The 23,441-nt window shown below is 44.7% G+C and overlaps 1 protein-coding gene and 1 long non-coding RNA gene across 6 annotated transcripts in view; one reads left to right on the top strand and one right to left on the bottom strand.

Annotated features, from left to right (window-relative positions):
• Window positions 1–14,450, bottom strand: part of ZNF521 (zinc finger protein 521) — a 685,278-nt gene extending 670,828 nt beyond the window's left edge. For 2 of the 5 annotated variants that reach the window (XM_085605733.1, XM_085605734.1), the window contains exon 1: window positions 13,412–14,450. In XM_085605733.1, the coding sequence (XP_085461859.1) occupies window positions 13,412–13,451 (40 nt within the window). In that variant the 5' untranslated portion in view covers window positions 13,452–14,450. Of the gene's footprint in view, window positions 1–77; window positions 261–13,411 lie in introns of all 5 variants that reach the window. The other 3 variants (XM_085605736.1, XM_085605737.1, XM_085605738.1) reach the window with 2 other exon arrangements.
• On the top strand, window positions 11,376–21,331 carry LOC146831431 (uncharacterized). Its single transcript, XR_014961569.1, has 3 exons — window positions 11,376–11,802; window positions 21,012–21,084; window positions 21,262–21,331. It is a non-coding gene; the product is annotated as an uncharacterized LOC146831431 (long non-coding RNA).
• The last annotated feature ends 2,110 nt before the right edge of the window (window positions 21,332–23,441 follow it).

The raw sequence follows: 23,441 nt of genomic DNA, 5'->3' as shown, positions 1-23,441 counted from the left end.
CTACACATAATCCCCAGGCAACAGAAACACAAGACCACATTTCTACTTTTAATTGAAATGGGATTACAGAAACTTGCCTTTTTCCCAGTGGGACTAACTTTGACCTTTGACAGCACTGCAGGAGCCAATGGAAAAATCCAAATACATCTGGGCAAGGCATTTGCCAGGGGTCTGTCTTGATTGGCAAGATAGCAGCGTTCAGATCAAAATCTCTTTCAGCTTGAAATCATTCTGCGCCACAGCCTTTACTCAAGCACTTTCTGCAAAGACAAAAAATATGCTTTTCTGCACAAGTGAAATTAAGCCTCTTTTGAGACACGACATGTCTGTGAGGTTTGATTCTTATGGAAACGATTAGCAACTCGGAGGGGCGGGGAACACAACATTTATGGTTTCCTTCTGATTAACCCCTTCGCTGGTGCTTTACTTACAGGCTCAGCTCTTGGATAGAAATCCTATTTTTGGTCACTAAAAATGCAGACAGCACAAGTCTGGAAAATTGATTTCAGAGACCAGGCAGACTTGGGGGCTCAGTAACTAAGTAACAAATGCTCAAGCGGGAAAAAAACACAATTCCTTTCTCATTCTGCTCTCAGTTACAGAGGTGGAGTAGGGACGACCACGTTTTGTATGATTCTGGTTCAATGTGGGTATTGCTTGCCAAGCAGGCAGGCTCGAGGCCATCTGTAACCGGAAGCACGTCAAGGCAAAGACTTGAATATCAGGAACCAATTCTAAGCCAATGAGCTGTTAAGATACGAAAACTGAGTTGCTTTTTGGCCTGTCATGCAAAAATTCTGCAACGCCCCCAAAAATGAGCCTTGATCACTGCCGAGAAATGAAGGGAGTAACTGCTGAGTGAAACAGTACGGGCAGAAATCCAAGGGGCGAGGCTCCAAGTACCATTTTTATCAGTGCCGCAAATCAGTGAGAATTGTGGCGTCGAATGGTCAAAGCAATTATTAGTGCAGGTAGTGGCACGAAGGCCCACTGTTCTGAGGGGTCCACTGCACCCCACTTACGGCTGGCGTTTACTGCCCAACAGAGGGCAGAGGAGCCCATTATCCTTGCTTGCTTTAGGGCCCATGGCACCCTGTCTATGGTACTGTGGTAAATCCTTAGCACACTAAATCCTCCTGGTTTGTAAGCCCTGTGTATTGTTGTCATCTCAGGGGGCTCGCTCCCAATTATGTGGTCTGGGTTGACAGCACAGCCGTCGCCAGACAATTATGTGAGTACCACCTGAAAGGGGCTTTGGCTCCACCCACATTTTAGAAGCCAGGAATAAATGTTCTGTTTGCGCAGAAGTTGTGTGCTTCCACAAAAAAAAGTGCTTGCCCTCCACCAGCTGTGATCATTTTATCCAGCTGGCTGAGCTTGAACTTTCAGGGGTACACACATGACATTGTAATTCTGTAAAAGTCTCTTAGATAACTGGATAATTTATGGTGTTTGTCTTTCTCAGGCAGAAGCACAGTTGGGAGGAGGGCGGTCACTAACCTACATAGATTTTTAGGTCTGGTTTGACAATGCAGCTGTCATCTGACCTTTTAACCTACACCAATATTATTCTACAGTTCTTTGCTTCCACACAAATACTTATTCTATTTACTTGTAATGCTTACAATACTATACAACATTCCTTTAAAGCCAGACCTATTGGCATTGCCAAAGCTTGTTTTTTTCATCCTGTTCCCTTTTCCATATTTTGAGAGCCAATCCTGATTACCTATATTTTGAGATAAGAGCCCACTCACTGTCCCCAATACAGCATATGTATATGTGAAGTGATTATTTAATGTGAATTAAAGAGAAAGGTTCTATTAAAGGCTGGATAACAAGCAATGTTAATGTAAAATGCCTAAAAAGTAGACTAATCTATGGGACCCATTCTACCCTCAGCATTTACAGCACAAAGCTTTGTAAAGTTTTCATAGAACTTAGCTTGGTAATGGTTTAGAAATGAGTTTTGTTATCTGAGGAGCAAATGTTTTTTAGTGGAACAGCATAAATTATGTGATTATATTATAGACCTCTTTTTATCTAAAGGGGCACTGCTAAAGAGAAATATATCAGTTGGAGACCAAGCACAAGTATCCACAAATAGCATGCATCTAGTTGGGAAGCAGATACGTCTGCACTTCATATATTTCACGTCATCAAAAAGGCCAAATTTGCCATGGTGGTATTCAGAGATCGCTAAGAGTTCCCATGCTGATAACAGCCAAGCACACAAAAGTAAATCTTTCACAGACAAAATACATTGCAAACAAGGATCACCTTCCAGTACTTGCCTCTGATGTTAAGTATAAAGAACAAAGTTAGCCTTCAATGGCAGCCTGAAAGGGCACACTGGAAGCCATGTGTTTAGCCACCATTGGTGTGGTCAATGGAATGGGTGGAGACCACATTACTGTTTAAGTTTACACCCAACTTCTATCCAGCAAGCACTGTTATTACCATGCCACTGGAGTTACAAGCAGGATCACAGGAAGTATGCTGCAATGGAGGGCCAGTTTATTTCTACTATCTGGAAAAAATTACACCTTTTAGTACTAGTTCAGCAACTTAAAGGTCGTCTTTCAGACCTTTGCACATGGTCTGCTGTTGCATGGAACCACTTTGGGGTGCTTTTTTAAAGCAATTTTGATCAGTTTGAGCTCAAAACTATTTTAGGGGGAAATCTGTGAATTATGTTGCAGAAGGTGGATTATATCGTAAATGCGGCAAATTCAAAATTATGCAGAGAATATCATTGCTACAGCTTGGCTGAATCTCATCAATAGCTTTAAAAAAAGATTTCTTTTTCTCTTGAGAATGTAATCTTACCATGGAAAGATTGTTATTCAGCATAGCTTAATGACTAAGTGGACCATTTTAGAAATTGACTGAATATGAAACCACCATAAATCATCGGATCACACACTTTGCCAAACGCGTGGTTTTCATACCTCATTTAGAGGTGGGGAAAACAGGAGCTTCAAATGCAGAGTTTTGTTGACTCCGCTGTCGTAAACTTGTACCAGGGATTTCAACAGCCACAAGGCAGCTAAGGTCACAATACTGGTAAGCCCACCTACTAAGCGACTGCTTTCCAAGGCATACATGTTATCATACCCCGGAATGCAAAAAATCATCAATGGCCCTCACACACAGGGAAAAATCACCCTACACTTCAGGTCCATTCATTCTTTTTTGAATTTCAGTAGTCTGTTTCTGAAATACAAAAACAATGGCGACCATGATGTAGTGGAATGATGGAATCACATTTTTTTATGGAAGTGCTCCTATCATGTAGGTGGGAGCACTTTCACCTAAACAATCACCGCCAACTTGATAAGGCTCCTTCAATTCAGTGGGTGGTCTTGCATTGGGAGCCTGTCCTTCAGCTGATTCTGAGGAGTTTCTGACCACCCCACCCAAACTTTTAATGACCCTTAGATTTTCTTGATCAGTTTTTAGAGAGCAGCAGTGATTTCAGGCCCTTTGATTGATAGCGCTGAACTCACATCACAATGCAAGTTCAGTGTGGTAAAAGCTAGTGATGATGGAGCCAACCCACTAATTAACACTATTGGTAGTCAATGAAGTAAATAAACTTAAGCACATGAATCGATCAAATTTTGAGTTCATCGCACAAAAGAACATTTTTGTGGCTCTCATCTACCTATTCAAACATGTGGACTACAAGGAAAACTCAGTTCATATTGTATCACAATATCATACATGGCAAGTGAGAAAGGTATGAGTGACAAAAAATATCTTTGGCATGCAGCCTTTGTATGCGCAAAAGATCCATAGAACAATATGATGGTTTTATATTCTAGAGAGAAAATGAATAAAACCTTTGGATGTGTTAGAAATCTCTAAAACCCGAAATTACAATGTGAAAAAATGAAATTGAAAAACTGCAGAAATTCTACATATTGCCACGTCATTACTCATTCCATGTCTAATTTCCCTCACTCGACCGGAAGCAGAACGTCTAAAGATACAATAAAGAAAATTGGTCTTTCAACTCATTGAGAGACAAGGAGACATGAACCTAATCACAATGTTCCCAATTAAACAAAACATGTAAAATAATGTATCACTGGTGTACATTAGTCCCTTTGTCTGCATAAATGTAGACTGTTAAGATAGGGGACAAAACTTCTACTAAGTTCTATCTAATACTTTGGGGCCCAATGCACAAGCATTCGCAATAGAAATCCATGAACTACTCTCCTTAAACTAAGCCAGTCGTAGTTTTCCATTTGTTCTCAAATGTGTGCAGATTGTACAACAACTGTAAACCGCTAACATGCTTTTTATATGCTTTTTTGTTGTTTGTTTCTCTAAGAGTTCATTCAAGAAACAGGTCAAATGGCTACTTCTGGAAGATCTTCAGCAGCAATAGCTTCTATGTCATGTGATCGTCACTTCCCTCTAGTGCTTGACAATCATTTTTACTATGTGTGTTGGAATGTATGCTTGACAATCTTTTTCTCTTTATGTTTTGAAATATGTACTTGAAAATCACTTTTACTTTGGATTTGAAATGTATTTTGTCATTGGTTGTACGTAGTACGCTGCTTAAACTGCACGGCCTCATTTAGTAGGGCTTTTTTTTTTACCTGTTTGTCCACCTGCTACCACGTCCTCCCCTAGAACCCACATTTTCTTTTATGTCTCAGCTTCCTCTTATGCTGCCTTTTTGTATTGTACGGTTACTGTTTCTTCATGTTAACGTTAGTTTGCCTCTTTGTACAGCGCTCTGATACCCGTCTGGGTCTTGTTCACGCTTTATAAAAACATTTTACAAATAAATAAATAAGAGTAAACGATTTTCATTGTGTAGAATCCCTTCCTCTGCATCCCTTCTTCCCATTATATTTGGGGCTTTTCTTTCTTTGATAACACACATTTTTCCGTCTTTGACAGAAGTACATTTTAAAGTATTTCTAAAGGTTTGAAACTATCTGCAAAGGCCAAGTGAATACCCCTAAACATGTGAATTTGCTTTAAGCTACTATGCAGGCTGGACTTTCAAATATCACCCACAAACTCACAATTCATCCAAAATTTTCAGTTGCAGAAAGTTCATGATAATGGTGGTCTGAATTGGGAATTTCCCACCCAAAATTGATTTATTTGTTCATAGTAGTAGAAGATAGGTGAGGAAGTGTTTGTGTAAACAGTGACATTAACATTTATATCATAAAATGCTACTTCTGGAGTCTGAACTGATAGATTCTTGTAAAACTATTGAAAATTGATGCTGTCAAAAACAGTAGATTCAACAGAATTTTAAAAGCAAAGGAACAACTTCAGTTAACATTATTATAAACATAAATATTTTAGTTGTCATCTTTATGCCATGGAATGTGTTCTGACTTTGTCACCTTTGACAAGAAGATGCTGCAGCAATGATGTTAAATAACTTGGCTCCACCGTCGAGCTAAAAATAATAATGACTGTACATATACCACAGCTAGCCCAAACCACTGCATTTTAACCCTTCCTAGTAAGGGAACTCGAGCCTACAACCTTCATCCTTCCCTCCACTTCCCCATCACACCGCAGATCGAGCTGTGGTTTTATCACACCTTCATTATATTAGTACTCTTTGGCTGGTCTCTCTGTACCATACCAGACTTCTATGAATGCTCTTTTGCAGGCTGCAGCATCTTCTTGTCAAAGGTGACAAAGTCAGAACACATTCCACCTTTGTTGACAGACCTTCACTGGCTCCTGCTCCTAGCCAGAACGAGGTTCAAAAACACCGGACTCACACACACACACAGCACTTTACCTCGGTCTGTCCACATACTCGAGAAAAAAGTCATCGCTATATGAAGTAAGAGAAACAGCAGAGCATGTCCCCTAGGAACCCCCGATCAAAAATCAAAAAAATCTCAACCACACATTTTCTTGCAAAGCTCTCAGAGTCTGGAATCCCCGTTCTGCATCCCGTCTCCCTGGAAGAACTCAGACTGAATTCAATAATTCTACCATTCCGAAATGTTTTGACAACCCACCTGATCAAATCACTCCTGAACTTCCTACGATACCCCGCCCACTTCATCTTCCCCTGTTATGATGTTCCCACCAGTTCGATGTATCTTGTTGTAACAAGTTAAACACTTGGTTGCCCTTGTGGCTAAGTCCCTATCGTCAGTGGCCCCAAATATTGTAAGAATGTATACATAAAATAAATAAGCATATTCGAATGGTTGAATGGGCTGTGGCCTTAATGCAAGTATGGGCCTCAGTCTTAGTGAAGTATGTAAATTTAAAGTACTGGAAATGGTTGCAGAGATTTTTATAGAGAATAATTGTGATTGTTTACAAATTGCACTTCTCTGAATAGGGCAACTTCTCCCAAAATCTTGTGCCTCTTAATAGCATCACGGAGTACCTAGAGGTGGTGTAAACCCAAAATTTTGATCCTTTGGGATTATCAGTTATGCATCAATTTTTCAGTCATTATTCAATTTACCCCCACCAAGTCACATTTCTCTAGAGGCCATTTTGTTCAATCTAAAAGTCTTGCATTAATACTATAATTGGAAATATTCGATTGTTTTAGAAGAAGACCCTTTACCACAGTATTTAAAAATAAGGGACTACATGAATCCCTTTTGTTAACATTGTGCAACAATGTACATCATAGAAACATCAGAACATGTTACATGTTTCCTATGCCTTGTGTCGATGAGAAGCCAAGTTCAAACAGGTATAACCTGTATGCGCACACCCCGCCCCAACAGCCTCTGCTTGCCCGTAACAGTTAAAATAAAAAATGAATGCTTTTGTCTACGAGGTCATTAATAGAATTAATTCAAAAGGGCAAATATTCCTTCTAAAATCAGCATTTAACCGGGCATGTTCTGCTAGGATCTGAGTGATTGAACTTATTTAAAATATTGGGGACGGTCCCAGTGCCTCTCAGCAGGGATTCACTACTATGAATGGTACGCGAGCCTCTCTACTTAGTAGGAAACCGGCTCTCTAGATAGTGAGTACCCACGCCTAAGGTGGCCCAGAGAGCTGGACATCTGCAACTAACAAATACAGTGGTCTGAAGGTCATGAACCTGAAATCTGACAAAGCAGGCTCAACCCAATATTCTTCAGAGCACTGTAAATTTAGTATGATACATTTGCAAAATATCAGCATCTGTTTATTTACAGTGTTTAGAAACAGCAGAGGTGCTAAATAAAAAAAACAAGCTTTTGTTATCACTCCGAATTTTCCATTTCAACTGAGCCACGATGTATCTATCGATATTCCTTAAGCCTCCAACATCAACTCCTTCATTTAAAAGAATAAGAAAATAAGAAAAATAAAGTGCAACACTTCAAATTCAGTGCTTCGTTATTTGCTGTCAGAATGCAACTTCAGAGATCATTATCATTAACTTTCCTGCTTACAGTGACATGTTTGACTTACAGCACTTAGAAACAGCAGAGGTGAGGAATGAAGTGCTATTTAAAAAAACAAGTGATTATTGCTCGCAATTATCCATTTCAAGCTCAGACACAAGGTGCGTATACTCCTTTAGTGCCCATACCAACTCCGTCGTTGTAAAGACAAACAAAAACAAAAAAACACTCTTCACAGTTGTGAACTGGCAATGCCTGCTGTCTGAATGACACCTAATAGTGTCATCTGTCGCTTTCCTGTTCGGGTATCTAAATGCTAATTGTGGCATCCCCAGGGGCCGCCACTGTCTGCCTGCTGTTGTTCACAAGCTAAAAACATACAATGTGCATGTCACAAAATGGAGGCGTGCAGCACAGGCACCTCACTGAGGTGTGCGCCACTGTTTACCAAGCTCACCATAATTGGCGCTAATGACTGTCAACTGTCAGCAATGTTTAAAAACAGACCAGAAACGACTAGAAAACAGATGAGTTGAAAAGGAAAAGGTTATTATCTGGAGGGGGGAGTCACTTGTAAAACGTGGGCCCTAGTGACATTAGCAAGAAGACCCCAGGGCAAGAGTTCTGCTTCTAGACTCATCCCACCTAGAGCTGCACAGTATCCTGGCAACAGCAACCACCATAATGGCATCAAAATGTGGGAGATTGTCGCCACCAAGACCTCTCACGTGTGCATCAACATAGTGTCATTTTGCTGTGCCAAACAATCAGACCAGAAGAATGTCTGTGTTAGTGTGGCATGTCCAGCCATGGCGCCCGGCCATACCTGACGTAAAACATACAGAGAAGAGACACCATGATTGGCATTGGTACTTGAACCAGTTTCAGCCTATGTGAAGCAAAAGCCCAAAAACATCACGCCCTTCAATCCCACAAAATGTTCAACTCTTTTCCAAATGTGCAATGAACTCAAAAGCTATCAGTTGCATTGCGGCCTACAAAGTCCCTTACTTTCTCAGCATGTGAGAAGGTCCCAGGGGATCCATCTTATAAGGGGTTAGTTTTGCCAGAACACATATCGACAAGACATATACATAATGGCGGTCCTTCACTCAAAGATTGCAGCAGTTTTTTTCCCCAAGATTCACCATATTTCCCAAATGGCCGTGTAATCAAGTGGCCTCCTTGCCAATTGTATGTGTCTGCCAGAATCCAATGCCCCCAGCGAGTCCACATGGCCTCACTTCTCAGGTCATGAAGGTTTATCTCAATAGCAATAGACTTCTTGTGTCACTCTTGTGCAACACACGTCATTTTCAAGAAGTGTCTGCAGTGCAACTCCTTGGTGTTATTTGTAAGTTAAAAAGATGTCCTGTGAATGCTGTAGGACAATAAACAGAGATTTGGAGAAAAAACTGATTACAAAAAGTGTCTACCTGTTATCTGCACCATTCAACATTTCTTAGTGAAACATAAACATAAATCCATTTCTACTCATGGCTCTAGTTCATAAGTTGACCAACCATTCTTTGGAATAACCGCTAACATTAAGCATCACTTCTTGATAGCACTGGCATCGAGATAGCATGCAAAAGTCTACCTTTGGAAATAAAATCAACACCAGATCCCTCTGAAGGGGAATCCGAGCGACTAAATAGCATAATGTAACTATTATGTTTGCAATTTATAAAACCCATCCAAAAGAAAAACAAACAAGAACCCAGCAAAGACAACGAGGGTGAAGTGCATGGGATGTAAGCTGAAGAGATGGGTGTGGGGGGAGTCTAGACACACAGTTTACAGTCCGTTTTTTGAAGTCCACCTCTCATCAGGGTGCATTTCCCAGTGTGGTGACAACACTGCCACAAAAAGAGGGAATGTTGTGTGTTTTTACAGTCATTGAATGGAACTGGGTATCCATCCAAAATAAAGTGTGCTCTTTACTTCGATAAACAAACATTCAAATGTGTTTTGAAGGATATTTAGAAACTCCTAGCAGCAAAAAGAACATATTGCCTCGCCACCAAAGTTGGACAAAGGGCCAAAAAATGTATTTTTCGAAAAAAACAGACAAAGAAATACGTGGCAGGCACACTCAGCCATCCTCGTGACAGAAGTGGCTTTTAAGCGAGACAACTTTTTCTAAATCAGAAAACAGCGCAACGAAGCCAACACAATGCATAATTCACACACTAAAGTCTGTCATTTGTTTGTACACACGGGAACGCACACTCCGACACTTATTGGGCAGTTCTGTTTCTTCTCTGGCTGGCATGTGTTGGCTCTTGCACGAGGGGTGCCAGTGCTTCAAGGGTCTGACACCTGCCATGGCAGGAGGCCCCTGGGTAACATGCCTGCCAGGCTGCTCTCACTTCTCAACTGTTTATGAAAGCCTGCAGTCTGTGCCTGCCCACTCACATTCTTCAGCTCGGCCAGACAGTGGCACATTCCACACAGTCAATGAACACCTTCGGTGCTTTCAGACATCTTCACGTAGGTACCCAGCACACCTTCGCAAATAGGTCCAATTTAAAGAAATCAGGTGGGTACCAGAAATATAGCGAATACCAGTGTAACTTGTACCAGCGGAATCTAGGAATGCACAATGTTCTCTGTGAGCCAGGGGTATTGTCACAGGTAACAGTGAGAAGTAAACCCGGCTATCAGCAACATTGGCACGGTACTAATCAGCTGTTACAGCCACCCGACGGCCACAGACTGGGCAAGATGTGTCACAGGGTTTTACCCATTGGGTGCCAACGTGGAAATACAAAAGGGTCCATACTCCGAGACAATGGTATATTCTTAACACATCTGAAGGGTGAGGTGCGTCAGACAGCTTCAGCTCAATGCACTGACGCTGTGAGCAAAATGGCCTGTCACTACCAATAGTGTATGAAAGGTACCTACACTGCAAGAAGAAGGGAAAGATGTCAGCAATCGCCTCCCGAAACAAATGTGTGGGTTTGTGAGCCTCTGCACTGGGAATGTACTGGATGTGCAAGCGGCAAGTCCAAGTCATTTCTGAAGCATTCCCTAATAATCCGTTGCTCTTTCAGTGCCCTGGTCATGACATATTAGGGCAGTTAGCGGCAGTTTGTCTCGATGTATCTAAACCCAAGCAACTCTTTCAGCTACTGCAACAAAATGCAAAGCCGGAATCACACAGGAAGTCTCTCCTTCCCCCAAGCCCAGGCCCACCACTAACAGGTTATTGGATGAAATGCCCCCCAATGTCACCGTTTGTGGTATTTCTGCTCTTCCTTACTGACAGCCAAGCGACCAGGTAGGGGTATTTTACAAACTGCACCGTCTGCGGGCTTCGAGCATCCGTGCGTTGATCCCTGCTCACTGCCTCAAACCGGAGGGCGCGCACCGGCGCCTGAGCTGCTCAACCTTAATTAAAACTGAAAAGCGGCGGGGAGATTTGCAAACCCCGAATGGCCTGGTCTGAAAGGACTTTTTTCTCCTTTGATGGACGCCCAACTGGGGGGGTTGAGGTAGCGGGGGAGGGTCGGTTACAGGCTCGTGCGCCAGAGAAGCCGTTATCGAGTGGCATTTCCTATTGCAGGTAAACCCCACATTGAGGGAGGCAGGTAGTTCCCGCGTAATAAACACGCCACGCGCCGTGCCGCTCGCGGACGGGCGCCCTTACACCTATCTACTATTATTGTAACCTCTGGCGAGGTGTACGTCTTTCTCATCATTAACAGGGTGTGATACCGTCCATCTAATCAGTTTAAGAAACATTATACAGATGTTAACATTCCGAAATAAAACTGTAGACTTTTTTGCAGTTGTTCACTCCCAATATAGAATTTTCTTTAAGCGATCATGAACGTTTTAAGTAGTCACTCCCGTTCTCCAGTAATGTTTCAAGAGTATATGGTTTCCTGCTGGGCAGCCCCGGCACGTGACGGCGTCCGTGGCGATAAGAAAACTACAGACGTGGGGAGGAGCGACGGGGCTGTGATTTAAACAGCCAGCCAGCTCCTTGCTTAATGAAGATGCCAGCCTTAATTAGAGAGCCTTCTTGTGGTAAATGCCGGAATTCTGCCCTGGAAAAGGCGAACGACCGCGGGGGAAACAGCAGAGAGCCGGAGCCCCGGGCCCAGCAGCGGGAGCTGCCCTGCAACAAGCCACCCTTTGTCCTGCCGCGTCCCAGGGGGCCTCGCTCCCCCTCGCCGCATTTTTTCCGGAATGGGGGCTGGGGTGCAGCCGTCCAGACTCACAAGGGCAGGCAGCTGGGGGCTACGCTGCTTCGAGAGGGCGGTGATTCGAGCTTCCCTATTTATTTTAACATTTTTAAGAAACGCTCTGAAGCCATCGCTAGCGCTGTCTGCAGCCCGGCATTTGCTGAGGCTGGCGTGACGGATGTTACCTTCTGAGAGTTGACAGAAGTCCAAAGCCCACTGTTTCCGGGCCTACGGGAGAGGTGTGTGTCTGTCTGTCTGTCTTTGCGCGCGTGAGTCTGTCTCTGTCTGACACTACTCGATAGCAACCCTCTCACATCCTGGCACTGGTACAAAGCATGAAAGGCCCTAAAACCACCATGCAGGCTTTATTGTCATACTAACAAAACAAAAAAGTTCAGAGGTGTAAATATGCCAAAATGCAAACTGAGCACATTGTTGCGGCTTCAAAAAGAGCACTCCGGGTCAAGAAAGGAACAACAGACCGCACGCTTCCACCAAGGCTTCTTCAACTAAATGACATACACGAGACGAGGTACATACACACTTGTAAATTCATGTCCTCTTATATGGCGTTTCTATGTATAGCTCGCAATAATGTCCTGGCACTCTGAAGTGGCACGCTTTTCCAAAGACAGAATTAGTATTTTTTTTTTTTTAAAGAAAGAGCCCCTTGTTTAGTTTACGGCCACCACTGTTGGTGGGTGCCACTGTGCATCGTCCCTGTAGCGGCAGGTATGGATTCTGTGAGTCCTTCCGGAGTCTGCTCCAGACAGGGGGACGGTGCCTCGTGACGCACACATTCCAATACAACCGGCTTCAGCTACCACCCCGAGGAGAAACCTCCGCCGTTGAACAAAGGAAAGCGTCTGACAGACGCTGAAAACACTGCCCCTCTCCACACCCCTGTACCCTCACCAGCCCCTCTTTCATGAGCCCCGAGAAGTACCGGAACACCACCAGACAGCAGGCGAGCGAGGTGTGAGGTAGGACCACGTGCCGCTCACCCACACAATACTCACCAATAATGACTCCCACTCACAATGACCCCTCAAAACTACGACTACCTCCCACCTTGCCTCCAGATTGTGAGTTTTATTAGCCGTGCTTTCATTAGACATGCTGTGCTGTCATATTGTGAAATAAAAGTTATATGCAAGATCAAAACATTCCTCAAAATATTCTCCTCACAGTAAGTAAAGTGAAAGTAAAGCGGCGGGTTATTCCACCGTAAAGCAGCGAAAATAGACTGAAGACAAAAAGTGCAAATTATCACATGAACAGAAAACGAACTTCACCACAACACTCCCAACTGTGCGGTGCCTTGTGGCACTCACTCCATGCTGCCCTCACCCGCATTCTGTCTAAGTGGCACCCTCGTCTGCGGACAGGAGGGCCGTGAGGGACAGACAGCCGGTCTGTAGCAAAGCAAGCCCTGATCCGGACAGCCAGGGACTGTCCCACACAGCGCAACGCGAGCTAAGCCTTCCTTCCAACGACTTCTTGGCTTCAGCACACACACACTCACTCCACTTTCCACTGCACCTCGCGTGCGCGTTACCACGCGAAACACGAACCGCTGAAGTTATCAACAGTGCCCCCACCACCCCCGCCAAAAGTGACAAGCACGGAAGGGGGGAGCCGGGCTCAACTTTTTCCTTGTCTGCGTTCCACGCAGGCCAGAAAGTTTCCCCGGCGCAGCCCCCACCGCTTCCATCTTCCCCTTGAACGCTAGTCGTTGCATTCCCTCAACCTTTGATCCTCGCTAAGCGGTTTAAGGCAAACTGTGCGGGGGGCAAAAAGGGAGGGGGTGTACAGTGGCGCTTTGAAAAATCCCGTCGTTGCTCTTACCTTTCAGTGATCTTGGTTTAGCTTGCTTGCGGCGAGACATCCTAAAGCAAACAGCTGAAGTTGTTGAAAATTTCAGAAGCCCTTGCGAAAAAGAAAAAAAAAAAATCTACAGCACTGAGCGAGGAGGATGAAGATCCCGTCCAGGCACCGACTCACTCCTCTCTCCCTCTCTTTCTCCACCGGAGGCGTGGGGGCAAGGGGCGGGCGACTTTGGAAAAACACTTTAAAGGTGCAAAATATGGACAACAACAAATGCAGAAAGAGGAAACGCGAGGAGTCCACACCTTGTACTCTTCTGCTGGACCTCGGAAAATGTCACACGCTCGCTTACAAAAACCTACAAAAATACTTAAGGTGGTGATAAGAAATACTGCTCCCGTTATAGTTTTAATTAGAGCGAACTCGAATTTTGGTCTCTGCTTAGCAAATGCAGTTATTCTCTTTTTTGCAATTTTCCAAAAAATGGAAAAAATAATTGCAAACAATTTATATAAATAGCCACCCGCCGAGGACACATTGGGTCGGACGGGAAAATACACAAGCATGGAAAAATACTTTTTGTTCTGCTGTCCACTTAATACTGTGTAGGAGAAAAACTGGGCAGGGTGGCAGCTTGAGGCTGTGCGGCTGAACTGTCAGGACGGGTGCCTGCTCCCTCGGTGCTGCCGGGGTGCAGCGGGCTCGGAGGATGCGCCGCGGCCGCCTCCGCTGCCCTCTCCGCGCGGCGGCGTCTACGCCTGGCTTGGCTCGGGGAGCAGGGGCTGCTGTGCGCTGCTGCTGCCGCCGCTGCCGCTGCCTCCGCTCTGAGCTGCCTCCTCATCACCAGCCCGCCTCTGCTGCAAGGTCTTGGACTGCGCTGTCGCTCCGGTAGTCCACATAATAATGGGAAAGAGAAGCGAGGCCCCCAAAGCCATCAGGATGGCTCCAGAGGGGGCCCCCAGCCCGCAGGGACTCGCTCTGTACGTAATCACTGAGGAAATCATTGTCAGCCTGCCTGCACTCACACACACAGGCAGAGAGGGCATGATTAAAAGCGCAGAGCGCCGGCCGCGGCGGGCGACAAGACCCGGAGCGGAGCGCCAGGATCGGGAGCCAGGAGCAGGGAGCCGGCGAGGGTCTGGGGAGGGGAGCGCGACACTCGCAGACCCCGCCTCCGTCTCCTGTAGCACGGACACCGGGACAGGCGAGCCTGCCCGTGCCCGGGTGCTATTCAGGGCCACACCGTGGTGGCACGTAGTTTGTACCCAGTCTCTCGGCAGCACATACCGGCTTTCGATTCATTGCGGCTTCTAAGGAAAGGAGAGAGGTCTGGGAGAGGAGCGGTCCCTTCGGCTGACAGGACTCTTGGAAGGAGGGAGCAAGCGGGCCGGGGCTGGCTGGAGCGTGGCGGGATCTGCCGTGCCAAGGCATCCCTGGTTCTGACAACTTGTGGGGTAGACATGTGGCTCACATTGGTGCTATCACTTTCAGGATTTTAGCACCGTTTCAGCGCACCCCACCTCCTGCTCCCGAGTTACTGGCTAGACATGCGTATGCCAGACGCGTGCACACACACACACACACACACACACACTCGGTACACATATAGCCAGGTGTGTGCCATACAAAGGGATGCGAGGGCAGGTGCTGCACAACCCATGCGCGCTATCCAACAGGTATTTAGGTGGTACGCCTCGTGCGCCGCACCACAGCTGCTGTATTCATATACCGTGCTACTTTCTCTGACACACATGTCATGTACACACTGGCAAAAACACTGAGTTGTTGCTATTCCGCGACATGGCGCAATGCACTCCGGCATAAAGACTGTTAATCTTTAGGGTGTGGGTGTTACTGTCACCAGCGCGCGAGAGCATGCTGCCTGGCTGCAGGTAGGACCAGGTGACAACTAGATGAGACACGAGGACACATGTCACTGCAGGAACAACAAGGCGGAGGAGGCTCCCACTGAACTCTTCGAGCAGACACAACACCCCGATCAGACTCTCCATTATCCAGTAAGTTCTACTGGAGCTCAACTGCACACGTGCATTTTTGGAAACCCACTCATCTGCCACGGAGAGAGCTCCGTTTAATTCAATCAACAGCTCTTAGATCCCGTTCTCCGCAGACTGCACCGAAAGACGCTGTGTCATGGCACTTAGTGCAAGGAAGGTAAAACCCTCCTCCCGGACTGCTGTTTGAAGTTAAGTACATCAATAATTAGGGTTCGTAGGGCCCCTCAGAGCTCTGGGCCCCGGTGCCGCTGCACCCACTGCACCAACGGAAGCCACAGTGCTCACTGCTTGAGAAGGCATATCATTAGCTATGGCCCATTCCCAAAGTATGCCCGGCTTGTACCGTCGTAGGTTTAGGGTTACCAGTTGTGAGACACTTATATTGAGAAGGTGATGTTCACCCACAATGTCGCAATTTTATGGGTTGGCGCACATCGCCCGGTGGCTGTTCGAATCAATTTACGCACATATATTTATGCCAAAAAAGGCCAGAGTAAGTCGCAAGATATTTGTAGAAAGTACCCAGACGCCGCATATATTTTGAGGTGGTTAGGATAAGGGATTTTTTTTCACTGAAATATAGTTAATGCATGAAGAAAAAAGCACATGCATATTGTAAGACCAGGAGAGAACAGCAGTCAAGGAAATTTGTCTTTTACAAATTTCTAGTCGTACTTTAGGGTTTATTTGTGAATCTCCAAATAGTCATAAACCTGTGCAAATCTGCTATTTAAGTATCTGATTTGTATATGTTCCCTTAGTTTTGTGGCTCAGGATGCAGTGTAAAGATAAGGTTTTACAATCTGCAAACTAGACCACCCCAAGGCGGTTGCTGGTACCAACAACATGCAGGAAATTCGGACAAGATACGTTTTGGGGTTCCTTCAAGAAAAAAAGTTGTTTTTTTAGGTCTGATGTTTTAAGTCCATTTAACAGGTAAGGTAGCTCAGTGAGTTAAGCGCCTACTGTCGACATCTGCGTGCTATCTACTGTTCCCAGCTTTGATTAACAGGAGGGCCAACACGACCTTTCATTCTTCCTTGATTGCTAACCTTGCTGTTATTGGAGGATGCACAACTGGCAACTTTTAACACGTTTCAAGAGGCATTACAGTTTCTGTTGCGCGTATATGTTTCGGAATGTAGAAGTGTGTATTGAACTGTCTGCTCAACACTGTAACTGCGCAATTTGCCACCCTGGGTTGCAGGGCACGGTGGTGACCTGCTCAGCCCTCTACAAGAAAGCCAAGGGTAAGTCCAACAGACATATGCTCGTAACAATTATTAAAATGGTGAAAAAGAGCGACATATTTCTAACATCACCAGCTTTATTTCACCGCATTAATTTTCCCAGCTGAAGGGTTTCCCACAGCCCCCTGAAGGCCCATCTGACCTGCACTGTCGTGTCCCGAGACATGGTATATTTTCTGCTGGGCAGCGCCTTGAAAGCCACCCGCTGCCGCGCCTTAACAAAGGTACAGTGAGAAGCAGATGACGCTCCTTCAGAGGCTGGTACAAGCAGGACCTGTGCACACCGCCCTCACTGCACAGGAGCGCCTCGTGCCTGACCTGCTGCCCACCTAACCTGCAGTGCACGTGCCCTGTGGCACGGTATATTTTGTGCTGGGCAGCGCCTTGACCCGCTGCCGCGCATTAACAAAGGTGCAGTGAGGGGCAGATGACGCTGGTACAAGCAGGACCTGCGCACACCGCCCTCACTGCGCAGCTGCAGGAGCGCCTCGTGCCTGACCTGCAGTGCACGTGCCCCGTAGCACGGTATATTTGGTGCTGGGCAGCGCCTTGACCCGCGGCCGCGCCTTAACAAAGGTGCAGTGAGGGGCAGATGACGCTGGTACAAGCAGGACCTGCGCACACCGCCCTCACTGCGCAGCTGCAGGAGCGCCTCGTGCCTGACCTGCAGTGCACGTGCCCCGTAGCACGGTATATTTTGTGCTGGGCAGCGCCTTGACCCGCTGCCGCGCATTACCAAAGGTGCAGTGAGGGGCAGATGACGCTGGTACAAGCAGGACCTGCGCACACCGCCCTCACTGCGCAGCTGCAGGAGCGCCTGGCGCCTGACCTGCAGCCCATCTGCTGCACCGAGCCCCGGCCCTCTCCAGGGCAGGGCCTGCCAGATGCCAGATTGCTTAGTGGTTCGTGAAATGGAGGAATGTCCACGAGAGATTACAGTAACATCGACATCTCCGCGGTGCTTTCAGCGCCCTCACAATTACGACTGCTGGAATTATAATTGCCGGGACACAGCTGATAATTTTTTATTTCGGGTTATTGACACGCGCGCACTTGCAGGTTTACGGCCCGCAGGTGCAGGTGCGGCAGCGGCTTGCTGCAAATTGAGTTATCCGAACCCCAACCTGGCCCGTTAGATAATGGTCAAGTTATCTCTCTGTGAAAGGCCCTTTCAGAATATTAGTGGTTTGTAACCCACCCGTGCTTTTGTGGTGATGAATGGTGCTTGTGCTTCTGTTGTTGTCTGAGGCGTGCTTAATAATAATAATACTAGGAACAATATTACTAATAATAGTATAATTAATATTAGGAATATTACCAATAATAATAATAATCATTGTTATAATCCTAGAATGTACTGCAATGAAAGATAACAATAAAACAAAGTCATTATCTGTATCGATGGCCTCTGAACAATTTTACTATTATTGTTACTATTAACATCATAATTATTATTTTATTTGTATTCTTATTAGCACAGTTGTTTAATTATATAAGGGATAAAGTACCCCCTGCCATACATTATAGGGATATTTCAAGTGACAGAGGAGTTCCATAACTATATAGAAGAATGAGGCCAAAGGCCTAGTTATAAAACTCTGAGGTGACTTGCAATATCCTTATCATGTATGCTAGGGGGTACTTTATCCCATATAATACATGGTCACACCCTCACCTTTCCCTCAAACCACTTATATAACCTTGGTGCGTAGCTCTTTCATATAAAAGAGCGAGCATGTTTGCAAACAGGAAGACTAAAAAGAAAACCTCTAATGCAAAATTAAACACATAAGGAACCAGTTCAATGTTCGTCACAAACAGATATTAGAAACAGTTCAATATAAGTCAGTTAAAAAAAATAAGCTGCAGCAGCTCGGAACGTGCAGAGGAAACATGCAGAAAGATTCTAGCTTTTCTCCCTTCAAAGAGTGCAAAAAATTAAATTCTTCTCTGTGCTTATCATTGTTAACTATTAAAATAGAGCAGAAGAAAGAAAAGCAACATTCTGGTTGTTGCTTAAACATCTGATTTAATTACGGTCTGTGATATGACCTGCATTTCAATTCATATGCTGGCTCTGGCAGTAGGAATTGTGACATCAGCACTTGACTGTAATAACCTTATAATAGCTGAGTTCTGATGTCTTTACTATTTAATCTCAACTTGGTGCGTCACAGGTCGCTGATTGCAAAGAAATTAGTGAATACTGTTTATACAGGGATTACAGAATCCCATGTATTATAATACTATATTCATAATTATTATACGTTTTGTAATTGACACACACACGCACACACGCAACCACGCACACACACACACACACACACACGCACACACACACACACACACACACACACACACACACACACACACACACACACACACACTCTCTCTCTCTCTCTCTCTCTCTCTCTTTCTCTCTCTGTCTCTCCCTCTCTCTCTTTCCGTCCCTCCCTCTCTTTCTCTCAGAAGCACTACCCAAGTTAAACCAATTGTATCTGCCAAGTTTCTCCAGGGCACTAGGAACGAGCCAGACCATGGAGTTATAGTAAGGGAGAGTTGGACACCTGTTATCTCTCCAAAAAGGGTCAAGACCCAGGCAATGATGGTCCTTTTGTTGAAATTTACAAAACATAAAGACCTATCACTTAAACACTTTGATGAAGAATATTCATACACATAAACACAGGGCACCTGGAATTTTGCGGCAGGGGAGGGCCAAGCTATATTGCATGGTTGAATGGATTAAGCGGCAAGAGAAATGTAGCGTTTTGACTTTTACAAAAGCCGTATCCTGTTTCATTGTCCATATAAATTGTACCCCTTTTAAAAAAGTTTTCTTAATGGTTCCACAAAAATGGCACACTCTTGTACAAATCTCGCATAATTCTCTCCTAGTCCTAAAAAGGATCTCAAGGAATCTTTGTCATAAGGTCTAATGGCAATTTTAACAGCAGTAACCAAATCCACCGTCGGAAAGATGTCGTAACTGGTAATCCTGTGTCCTAAATAATCAATTTCTTTGACTAAGAACCTGCACTTATCCTAACTTACAGTCATACATCTACCTTTCAAAGTTCCAAGCACACAGTTCAACAACCTATTATGTTTTTTTATCGTTTCCGCAAAAATAAGAATATTGTCCTGGAATGCTTGCACCCCTCTCAAATCATGTAACAACGGGTCAATTAGTCTTTGAAAAACACTGGTCACCGAGGCCAAGTCAAACGGCAACCTTAACAATCTAAAAACCTCTAAAGGAGTTACAAATGCTGTATGGTCTTTGGACTCCTCCTCTAAAGTTATCTGGTGCTTTGCTGACTTGAGATCAATTATAGAACAATAATTGTCCAGGTGTTGTTTGAGTTGAGCACGCACTCCCAACGGCACCATGCGCACAATGTGCTGAACCAGAATAGCCTCTTTAAAAAAATTATCCGATGAGTGAAACATCTCACTTGCCCAACCTTATTTTCAAAAACAGCACCATACTTGGCAATTACCTCCTAAACAGTAGAACGCTGTACCTCAACATCGTTTAGAGAAATGTCCCTTAACACTATGGGACAATCAGTACCTGGGTATAACATCACTCCCAATTTTGCTAGATCGTACAAACAATGTCCTTCCCACTGACTGCCACATATATTTTCATTAAAATTTTACATCTTTGAAATTCAAGTTTGTCCTCAAAATATCCTAACATGTCAATCTCAAAATTGCCAAGTGGTTAGGGATTCAAATTTGACTTCCTCAACTCTACATTACTTCACTTATTTTTGAAAACTGAGCCGCCCATCTACGTGCCTCCACCAGGGAAGACAGGGGAAGCCTATCCCCTGCCTTCCCCCGCCCCCCCCCCCACCACGTCATCAATGACGTCAGCACGCCTCTTTGTTTCTCGACGCGCTGGAAGCCATTTGCTTCCAGCGCGTAGGGGCACAAACAGGTGAGTTTCTCTTATGGGGAGGGGGGGGATTTCAACAATAGAGGCATCGGGGGATTGGAAAGGATTTTCCTTTCCCCTGATGCCCTTTTTGTGCATTCCTGCTGCAGGATTGTGCGATCGTGCAGCAGGAATGGCCATTTCTGCCCTTTTTGGGTGGCAGATTAGCAGTATGGTTTTAGGCCCATCTGCCCCCAAGGGGGCAGAAGCCACTAGTCACCAGGGTTTTTACATTTTTGTGTTGGGGAGTGGCCTCAAGGGCAGGGGGTGCTCCACTTTTACGGGGGTGAATATTTTATTTATACTCTTAGGCCCACCTACCCCTTAGCTTGGCTGGTGGATTGTGTGTGGACTGGTGCATTATTTGCATATGTGATTGTAATGTGTTTTTCTCCTTTTTATTCTAGTGTAAAGCTTTTGATTCCTGTTTGCGGTTTCGGCAGTGGTTGTTCTGCAGTTTTGCGTAGTTGCATTTTTTTGGTAAGATTTTTTTTTCTAGTATTTACTCCAAATTAGTATTATTGTCATGCATGAATGAATTTATTTGTAAGTGGTGTCATAAAGGCAGCATATTTAGTTAGTGTTTTGAGCATGAAATTCTTTGCAATGTGTTTTGCATTGTCTTATGTGTAATTTTCTTTTCTCTTTCTTTTTTAGTGGTATATTGTTGATCCTTACTGTGTCTGTGCAGAGTAGGTGGTGGTGAGTCTAGCTGCTTCTGGCAAGTGAGTGGTATCATTTTGGAGTATATAGGTTTTTCTGATAAAGACGCATTTTGTTTATTACTTATTTTACAAAATGTTTGTTGTTGTTGACTTGTTTGACAAGTTACCTTTATTAGTAAGGGTTATGGCTAGCCGTAGAATTACTGCTCAGCAGGTGGTTGGTTTGCTTTTTGAAACTTCCTCTGACCATGATTATGAGACTGACTCTGAATCTGAGGGAGAGGAGGGAGGGGAAGATTCAGGCAGTGAGTTTTCTCTCCACATGGAATCATCGGATGATGAAGCTACTCTCTGTGCGGATGAAGCTACTCTTAGTGCGGATGAAGTGCCTGTTTTAGAGGAGGACACTGCTGTGCCGATGGTGCAAGAGGCATCTGGATTGCAGCCTGAGGCTGCTAGGCTTCCTACTGAAAGTGCTGGACTCTGGGTTGATCCAAACATGGTGCAGCCGGGGCTGCCTGCCTTTAGTGGTGATGCAGGGTGTAGAGTGGATAGTGAATTTGGTTTGCCTATACAGTTTTTTCAGTTGTTCTTGGATGATGTATTTTTTGGTGAGATTGTTGAGCAGACTAATTTGTATGCTGAACAGTTATTGAGGGACAACAGTGCCAGACTTAGGCCTGCTCTAGAGCTACCCGGTGGACTCCCACAAATCTGGATGAGATGAAGAAGTTTTTGGGTTTGACTTCTTTGATGGGCTTGATAAGGAAGCTGTCCCTGGCTTCATATTTGTCTACCAGTCCCTTAATGGCAACGACCATATTTCCTGCAATTATGAGTCGTGATCGGTATTTACTTTTGCTTTGGATGCTGCATTTTGTTGATAATGCTTTGGCGTTGCCACAAGATAACCCTGACCGTCTTTTTAAGATTCGGACTGTTCTTGATCACTTTGTAGATCGATTTTCTGAGATCTATAGTCCAGGCAAAGAAATATCTGTTGATGAGTCTTTGATCCTGTTCAAGGGCAGTTTGGTTGTTAGGTAGTACATACCTAGCAAGAGGGCACGTTATGGAATTAAGCTGTATATGTTGGCTGAAAGTAGGACATGATATGTCTTTAATTTCCGGGTGTACACTGGTAGAGATTCCACTATTGACCCCCCCTGGTTGTCCGTCCACTTTTGGAGTTTCAGAGAATATTGTGTGGGATCTTGCTAGAGGACTGTTTAACAGAGGCTACCATTTGTACCTTGATAACTTCTACACTTCTGTGCAATTGTTTAAGGAATTGTTCAAAGTAGACACTTTTGCTTGTGGCACAACCTGCTCTAACCGTAAAGGTTACCCAAAAGAGCTTGTTTGCAAAAAGCTTCAGAGGGGACAGTGCAGTGCCTTGCGTAGTGAGGAACTGCTAGCTGTGAAATTTGTGGACAGGAGGCATGTTTACATGCTGACTACCATTCATGACGAGAGTACTTCACCTGTGACTGTTTGGGGTCAGATTGGTGAAGTGCGCAAACCTGTGTGCATTTTAGACTACAATAAGCAAATGGGTGGTGTTGATAGAGTAGAGCAGAGGTTGGAACCTTACACTGCTATTCGTAAGGCTTACTTTTGGTATAAGAAGTTTGACATCTTTTTTTTCAATTTCGCAACTTTCAATGCTTTTGTTATGTACAAGGAGTGTTCTCCTGTCTCAAAGATGACTTTTGTTCCGTTTTAGGAGCCTGTGATAGGCAGCCTTGTTGTTGTGGAACAGGCAAGTGTTCCTAGAGTTGGAGTGGTGAAGGATGTGGCTAGATTGAAAGATTGCCACTTTCCTGATTTAATTCCTCCCACGCCCCCAAAAAACAATCCCTGTAAAAGATGTAGAGTCTGCTTGCAAAGAGGTGTGCGGGAAGGAGAGTCGTATGCACTTTGCCGATTGTCCTTCTAATCCTGAGCTGTGTGTACCCACATGTTTCAGATTGTAACACACTCAAAAGAGTTTTTGGGAGCAACCGTGAGTCTAATAGTGTACTGCCTGGTCTGTATGGTTTTATATAGTTGTTCAGTTTAACGTTTGGCAATAGAATGATGTCTTTAGTTACTGCTGTTGTTTTTGTAGTTATAGTTTTGTATTTAGTTGCAATTGGTTTGTGTTTACTTTCTTGTTTAGAAACAATTTAT

Source organism: Triturus cristatus, chromosome 5_1 (assembly GCF_964204655.1).
Source record: "Triturus cristatus chromosome 5_1, aTriCri1.1, whole genome shotgun sequence".
NCBI lineage: Eukaryota > Metazoa > Chordata > Amphibia > Caudata > Salamandridae > Triturus > Triturus cristatus.
Note: the sequence above shows the minus strand (reverse complement) of the source record. Positions and strands in the feature narration are given on the sequence as shown.